Source organism: Pediculus humanus, genomic scaffold (genome assembly GCF_000006295.1).
Source record: "Pediculus humanus corporis 1103172108281 genomic scaffold, whole genome shotgun sequence".
NCBI classification, from domain to species: domain Eukaryota; kingdom Metazoa; phylum Arthropoda; class Insecta; order Psocodea; family Pediculidae; genus Pediculus; species Pediculus humanus.
In genome coordinates, this window is record NW_002987850.1 from 1,209,188 (window position 1) to 1,217,601 (window position 8,414).

Here is an 8,414-nt window from a genome sequence, read left to right on the forward strand (position 1 = left end):
ATATATATATATATATATATATATATATATATATATATATAATGAAATAAATTTTAAGGATTGTTAGAGAAAAATATGCAGAAAAATATTTTTTGTAATGTTACGGAAATGACGTCACCGACGAAATTCAGAATTCGCTTCTTTTTTTTATTATTATTTTTTTTTTTTTTACCTTTCTTACATTTAAATCTTGGAATAATAACAATAATAATAATAATAATAGAATGAAAATCTGTTGCCAAAAGGGAAGACATTTTTTTTCTCCAACTTCCGGTTTTTTTAGACTAAAAAAAAATAAAATAATTTTTTTTTTTTTTTTTTTTCAAAGGATTTTTTAAACATATTGTCCAAAGTTTCGAGAGGAAGCATTCAAGAAAAACTTCAATGGATTTTCGGATTGTACGATTTGAACGGAGATGGTCTCATAACGAAAAGCGAAATGCTTGACGTGGTTACATCAATTTACGAAATGCTCGGAAGGTACACGGAACCCCAAGTCGAAAAAAATTCAGCTAAGGAACACGTGGAAAAATTATTTCACGTAAGTTGGAGAGAGGGAATAAAAAATTTAACATGGAGGCACGGCAGGAGCATCAGGACGTGTCATCAGACACGATTTTTTCAATTTTCCAAAAGGAAAAATTATATTAATTTCTTGTTTTTTCATTATTATCAACACATTAGATTTAATTTTTAATTAATTTTTTATTTTTTCAACAGCAAATTGATACGAATAAAGATGGCGTCGTAACAATTGATGAACTTGTCGAATGGTGTTCTAGAGACGAACAAATTCTTCAATCCCTCGAAACGTTGGATACCGTATTGTGATCTCTGAGGGCATGGCCCCTCATATTTTTCTACTTGGACCCCACATTTTGTTTTTTTTTTTTTTTTTTTTTTTTTTTAAATTAAAAAATTTTACGTTGCCTCGTTGCGAAAAATTCGTTTTTTGAATTTTAATTAAGTCATTTGTTATTTTTTTCTGTTTAACTAGACTTTTTTTAATTTACATTTTACGTACAGAAAAAAGCGAGACCATCTCGTTTTATACATTTTTAAAATGAAGAAAAAAAATTATATTTATCTTGGAAAAGTGTAATTTGTAAACGTGTGTAACTAAACTAAAAGACTGGTGACGTGGTGAAAATGTATTTACGTAAAAATAAATAAAAAAATTGTATTTAATTAATTTTTTATGTAGATTTAAAAAAAAAAAGAATATTTATATAATCTGTTGACACTTTTGCATTGATTTTATATAAACGTCGATTATTTTTTTTAGTGTGAAAAAATTTAATTATTATTATTTTAATTAATTGTTGTACACACACACACACACATTTATATACGTAAATCAATAATCGATAAATTTAAATTTAAAAAAAAAAAAAAAAAAAATATGGCGTCGTTTTGTATAATTATTTAAAATTTAATATTAAAAACGTTTTAAAATTGTTTTTCGTCGTTACATAAGATCAAAAGAAAATTATTATTATTATTATTATTTATTTGTTAGTTAAATGAGTATTTATTAAAATATAAGTGTATATTTATTAATATGTAAATGATTTAATAATATTCTCGTTATGTAAATAATAATAATAATAATAATAATAATAATAATAATAATAAATTGTACGTCAATGTCGGTATTTATTTAACAAAAAATCATTATAATTATTATTATTATTTATTTATTTTAAAAAGATTACGAATATAACGTAAGAATAGTCTCATCACGATCTTTCAAATAAAATAGATTATTAGTTTTATTAGTATTAGTTTGTGATAAGAAAAAAAAAGAAAAAAAATTTTTTTTTTTTTTTTTTTTTAAAATAATTATGTAGATTTTGTATAAAATTTGTAATTTTTATTAATAAGAAAAAAAGAGAGGAACGAATGAATTAATTAATTATTAATTAATTAATTAATTAATAATTTTATTAAAGTGTACATACATATTTTTTTGTTTTTTGTTTTAAATTTAAATTTGTAAATAATTAAAAAAATGAAAAACGTAAGATAATTATTTATTGTTTTAAATGTCGAATGGATTTTTAAGTTTTTTTTAAATATAATAATAATATATAATAATAATTTAGTAGTTACAAACGATAATAATTATTTAGATTGAATCGCTGTTGCCAAACTCGGTTTTTTTTTTTTTTTTGGATTTAATTTTTTAATTTTTTTTTTTTTGCTGCATACATGATTGACCTACATTTTTTTTTAAAATGTTTTTTTCTTTTTTTAATTTTTAAATTAAATTAAAAACATAATAATAATAATAATAATAATAATAATAATAATAATAACACGAATGCTTTCAATGATTAAAAAAAAAAAAAATGGTTTTTGGGTCATGTGAAGAGTCAAATAAAATTTTTTTTTTTTATAAAAGTTTTCATGTGTATGAGCAATTCAAAATGGAATTTATTTAATATGGGGAAAAAAAATAAATAAATAAATAAATTTATTAAATCAAAAGCTTTAATAGTCGTACCTGCTTTAATAATAATAATAATAATAATAATAATTTTAAAATCCATAATAAATTGATTGAATGATGGTTTAATTTTTTTTTCTTTTAATATTGTTATTATTATTATTATTTTTTTTTTATTATCTTTAAGTTATTTTGTTGATAAGTCAATGTTTTATCAATTTTTATTTATTTTTTGTTTGTTTTTTTTTTTTAGGAGAGTAGAGTTTTAATAATAAACACAGCCATGACATGTTTTTCATATATTTTTTTTTTGTAACGTTTTTTTAAAAGTAATCATGTTAAAAACGCTTCATGCAATTAGATAAATAATAAATTTTTTTTATTTATTTATGTGTGTTTATTGTAATTATCAGTATATTTGAGTTTATTTAAAAAATAAAATCATTTTATTTAAGTTTATATTTTATTTTCTTGAATTGAAAAAATACATTTTTAATTTTATCTTTTTTTTTTTGTTTTGTTTTTAATCTAATATTTTCAACCCTGTCAATTATTTTCACGTTTAAAAAGAACGTTATTTAAATAACAAAAAAAAAAATTATAAAGTACAAAATATAAAATAAATAAATGAATTATTATTAAAATATTTATATATATTTAATTGAATTTGGCGGAAAATTTAAAAATGTCGTGGCATAAGACGGTTATACGTTTCACTTTTGACATTGCTCTTTGGTGAGACGGCATCACGATTTTGTTTTGAATGACGTGTAAGTTTCGTTTAAATTCTTTTTTTTTTTTAAGTTACGGTAATGTCTATTTTTAAAATTAAATATCAATTTTTATTTATTTATTATACAATATAATAATAAAAGTTAAAAAAAAAAAAAGTCTTCGCGTTTTTAAATAAATTTTTTTATAGTTTTGTTATTATCAATTACCCCAATAAATGCAATTATAGTGAAATATATTCTTGTTCAGTTTTTTTTGAAAACAGTATTGTTCGAACGAAATGGCTACATACGAAGAATTTATTCAGCAAAATGAAGATAGAGATGGTATAAGATTTACGTGGAATGTTTGGCCTTCTAGTAGAGTTGAAGCAACAAAATTAGTGGTGCCTCTTGGTTGTTTGTATCAACCTCTCAAAGAACGGCCAGGTAATCAAAAAAATCTAAAAATACCCTTGATATTATAAGTTTAACCTACAGTCATTGACAATTGCATTGAATACTAAATGTATATACTTTATTTCATGCTATTTAATTAATTTTAAACAAAAATAATATTCAATCATTTGGCATATTGCGTTCCTTTTCTCTGTTACCTCTAACCGACCAATTTGAAACATTTTAATTTTTAATTCTTATTTAATTTTAGATTTACCTCCTATTCAATATGATCCAGTATTATGTACACGAAATACATGCAGAGCAATTTTAAATCCTCTTTGTCAAGTCGATTTTCATGCAAAACTATGGGTTTGCAATTTTTGCTTCCAAAGAAATCCAGTTAGTAGTATTTTAAATTTTTTTTTGCTTAATAATTTTTTTTATTTAAAATAACTCATTTTAATATGTATTATGACATTTTTAGTTTCCACCTCAATATGCAGCAATATCAGAACAAAATCAACCGGCCGAGTTGATTCCGATGTGTTCTACAATTGAATATACTTTACTTGTAAGTAATTAAACAAATTATTAAAATTTATCTTATCAGTTTGCATTCGAGCATTCGATGAAGTTAAAATTGTAATAATTATTCATTTATTCCACATTATAATTATTATTATTATTGTATTTGCTTATTATTTTGCTTCATGGGAAAAAATCTTTACTTTTTTTTTGCAGAGAGCACAGTGTTTGCCCCCCATTTTTCTTCTTGTAGTCGATACATGTGTAGATGATGAAGAACTGGGAGCTCTTAAAGATTCACTTCAAATGTCACTTAGTTTATTACCTTCTAATGCATTAATAGGTCTTATTACATTTGGAAGAATGGTTCAGGTTTCTGGCTTTCTTACACGATCTCTCTACTTGAAAGTAATTTTAAATTACAGGAAAATTTATACATTTACTAATTTTTTTATTAGGTTCATGAATTAGGGTGTGAGGGTATTTCAAAAAGTTATGTCTTCTGTGGGACTAAAGATTTAAATGCTAAGCAAATTCAAGAAATGTTGGGTATAGGACAGTATTCTGCTGTTCAACAGCAAGGACCTCAAGCGAGAAATCATGGTCAACCACTCCCTCCAGCGAATAAGTTAGAAAAAAATTATTATTTATTATTATTATTATTTTTGTTTTTTAAATTGAATTTAATTATTAATGATAATATTATAGATTTCTTCAACCGGTTCATAAGTGCGATATGAGTTTAACCGATTTGCTTGGAGAACTTCAAAGAGATCCTTGGCCTGTCACTACGGGGAAAAGATCACTTCGTTCTACTGGTGTTGCACTTTCCGTGGCTGTTGGTTTACTGGAGGTAATAACATGATTTGGGAATAAAATAATTATTCGAGCAAAGATTAAAAAAAAATTAATAATTGACTTAAATTTTTTTTAGTGTACGTATCCTAACACGGGAGCTAGAATTATGTTATTTGTCGGAGGGCCTTGTTCTCAAGGTCCAGGTCAAGTTTTAGACGATGAATTAAAACATCCAATTCGTTCTCATCATGATATTCAAAAGGACAATGCAAAATATTTAAAAAAGGCTACAAAACATTATGAATCATTGGCTATGAGAGCAGCCACAAACGGTCATGCGATAGATATATATTCCTGTGCCTTAGACCAAACTGGTTTGCTAGAAATGAAACAATGTTGCACGTCGACGGGGTAAATTTTTTTAAAATTTTTCAACTTGAAATGATTTCAAAAACTTTTAATAAACTCGTTTGGGTAAAATTTCAGGGGTCACATGGTTATGGGAGATTCATTTAATTCATCGTTATTTAAGCAAACCTATCAGAGAGTTTTTACGAGGGATCAAAAGGGAGATTTAAAAATGGCTTTTAACGGCACGATCGAAGTCAAATGTTCAAGAGAACTTAAAGTTTCCGGTGCCATCGGTTGTTGTTTATCCTTAAATATGAAAGGACCTTGCGTGTCCGACACAGAAACAGGATTGGGAGGCACGTGTCAATGGAAACTCTGCACTTTCACCCCAAATTCCACTTGTTCGTTTTTTTTCGAAGTTGTTAATCAAGTAAGGAAATAATTTTTAATTTATTTTAATCATTTAACTTTAGGTTTTTTTTTTAAATGTTACCCTTTACATTTTAGCACGCTGCTCCCATTCCTCAGGGAGGAAGAGGTTGCATTCAATTTATAACTCAATATCAACATGCCAACGGTCAGCGTAGAATTCGAGTAACAACCGTTGCACGAAAGTAATACAACTTTTTGTTATAACTTTAAAGTTTTCTTTGTTTTTTTTTGTTTTGTTTTGTGGCAAAAACAATTTTTTTCGTACATTTCAGTTGGGCTGATGCCGGTGTTAATTTACACCACATAAGTGCGGGTTTCGATCAAGAAGCGGCAGCCGTTTTAATGGCTAGAATGGTTGTTTACAGAGCGGAAACGGAAGATGGTCCCGACGTTCTTAGATGGGTTGATAGAATGCTGATTAGATTGGTAAAAAAAAAAAAATTGTGACTCTTTGAAACTTGAAAATAATTTATATATATATTTATTTTTTGTCTTTTATTTTCAGTGTCAGAAATTCGGAGAATATTCCAAGGATGATCCGAACAGTTTTAGACTGTCGGAAAATTTTAGTCTTTATCCACAATTTATGTATCATCTAAGGCGTTCACATTTTTTACAAGTTTTTAACAATAGCCCAGACGAAACTTCTTTTTATAGGTGACTCCCCCCCCCCTTTTTTTTTTTTTAAAAACTCGATTACAAAATTCTATAATTGTAAAATAACATTTTAAAATTTTCCTTTCGCTTTCTTTTTCAGGCATATGTTAATGAAAGAAGATTTGACTCAATCTCTCATAATGATTCAACCCATTCTCTACAGTTACAGTTTCAACGGACCCCCAGAACCGGTTCTATTAGATTCCAGCAGCATACAACCAGATAGAATATTACTCATGGATACATTTTTTCAAATATTAATTTTCCACGGAGAAGTAAGTTAGATGAGGGATGAGAAAATTATGTAAGGAAAAGTTTGGTTTTCCATTAATTATTTTTCCCACCCCCCCATTAAAATTCCAGACCATAGCTCAGTGGCGTGCGCAAAGATACCAAGATTTGCCAGAATATGAAAATTTTAAACAATTACTTCAGGCACCGGTCGACGATGCACAGGAAATTTTACAAACGAGATTTCCAATGCCCCGATACATCGATACGGAACAGGGAGGTTCTCAGGTATGTGCTGCAGCACACCAATTGGAAACGTCGGAGGATCTTTTTTAAATTTTGTCGGAAAAGTGTAATCAATTTCTTTTTTTTCCAGGCGAGATTTTTACTGTCGAAAGTCAATCCATCTCAGACTCACAATAACATGTATGCTTACGGAGGGGTGAGTAAACAAATTTTTTTTTTTTTTTTTTTATATGATAGAAATTCATTCTAGAAGTTTTTTTTTTTTTTTTTTCTCTCTAAAAACTCAATTTTACGTTTTGATATTTTGTTTCAGCAGGGAATGCCCATACCAAATGCGGTACCGTTTTTTATTATTATTATTATTATTATAAGTATTAATTATATCGGTGGTTTTTTTTTTTTTTTTTTTTTTTTTTTTTTTTTTTTTTTTGTATATATATAAAGGTAAACTTTTGATAGCCTGGTACGCTGGTTGGGTCTTTAAAAAAACTTCATCTTTTTCCCCCTTTTATTTCTCCCCCCCCCTTAAATTTAGCTTGGGGGTGTCGGAGGGCTAAAAAAAAATTTGCACGCGTTACTATCGCCTATAAACGAACGGAAAAATAAAATTAAAAAATCTTTTGGTGATGATTAGTTTTCGAGTTCTGCTTTCGAAATTATCGCATCGATAAATTTAAAAAGGTCAAAAGGTCAAAAGGTTCTTTTCTTCTTCTACTTCTTCTTCTTCTTCTTTACGGTCAAAGTCCGTAATAATTAACGGAATAATGCTTGGCACTTTATTGGTTTAACTACATCTGGTAGTAATGACGTCATTAATTTTTTTTTTTTTTTCCCTCTTCCCCTTCGGGGAAACAGGAAAGCGGAGCACCGGTACTCACTGATGACGTCAGTTTACAAGTATTCATGGAGCATTTGAAAAAATTGGCCGTGTCGTCGACGGCATAAAATAACTTTGGGGATCTTGCAAACGTTAGCGCGCCTGGTATGTGTTCCAATCAGAATAATAATAATAATAATAATGATAATTATTATTATTAATATATATATAAATACATATATATGTTTATATTTAAATGTAATGTAAAAAAAAAAAAAAGAAAAAGAAATAATTATGCATATTATACGAATAATTGATGATGATAATAATAATAAAAAAAAATATATAATAGATAAAAATTAGTATTAATATATATATGGAAAAAGAAAAGAAAATTTTTTACATGATAATGATGATAATGAATTAATCAATTTCCTTTTTTTTTTTAATAATAATAATAATTATTATTGTTATTATTATAACTAATTTTTTTTTGTTTAAATCGTCCCCGTACAAAAAGACGATTTGTATTATTATTATTATTATTATTATCTATCACGCTACGGATAAATTTAAAAATTTAATAATTTCTAGGCCCGAGTTTTAAGATATGTGTCGATTAATCGATATGTTTATTTATTTTTTCCCCATTATTATTATTATTATTATTATTTTTTCTTAATCTTCAATTTTTACTTTTTATTTAATAATAATAATAAATCCTATCGTTACAATTTAATTACTATAAATAATTAATTAATTAATAAAATCGAATTAATAATCGAAAAATCGAAAA

General features: G+C 26.1%; 2 protein-coding genes across 2 annotated transcripts in view; both read left to right on the top strand.

The window, feature by feature from the left end:
* Phum_PHUM514490 (Kv channel-interacting protein, putative) overlaps window positions 1-831 on the top strand; it is a gene marked incomplete at both ends in the record, with an annotated part of 7,982 nt that extends 7,151 nt beyond the window's left edge. The window contains 2 exons of the mRNA XM_002431129.1: window positions 329-541; window positions 721-831. Of these exons, the coding sequence (XP_002431174.1) occupies window positions 329-541; window positions 721-831 (324 nt within the window). The remainder of the gene's footprint in view (window positions 1-328; window positions 542-720) is intronic.
* A 2,630-nt stretch (window positions 832-3,461) lies between these two features.
* Window positions 3,462-7,746, top strand: Phum_PHUM514700 (protein transport protein Sec23A, putative; the record flags this gene model as incomplete). The annotated part of the gene is made up of 15 exons (XM_002431130.1): window positions 3,462-3,609; window positions 3,830-3,960; window positions 4,046-4,132; window positions 4,303-4,458; window positions 4,545-4,714; window positions 4,795-4,939; window positions 5,021-5,295; window positions 5,371-5,665; window positions 5,743-5,849; window positions 5,940-6,093; window positions 6,173-6,324; window positions 6,425-6,599; window positions 6,688-6,843; window positions 6,932-6,997; window positions 7,657-7,746. 15 exons carry the CDS (start codon window positions 3,462-3,464, stop codon window positions 7,744-7,746), a joined length of 2,307 nt encoding a protein of 768 aa, XP_002431175.1.
* Window positions 7,747-8,414: the final 668 nt, after the last annotated feature.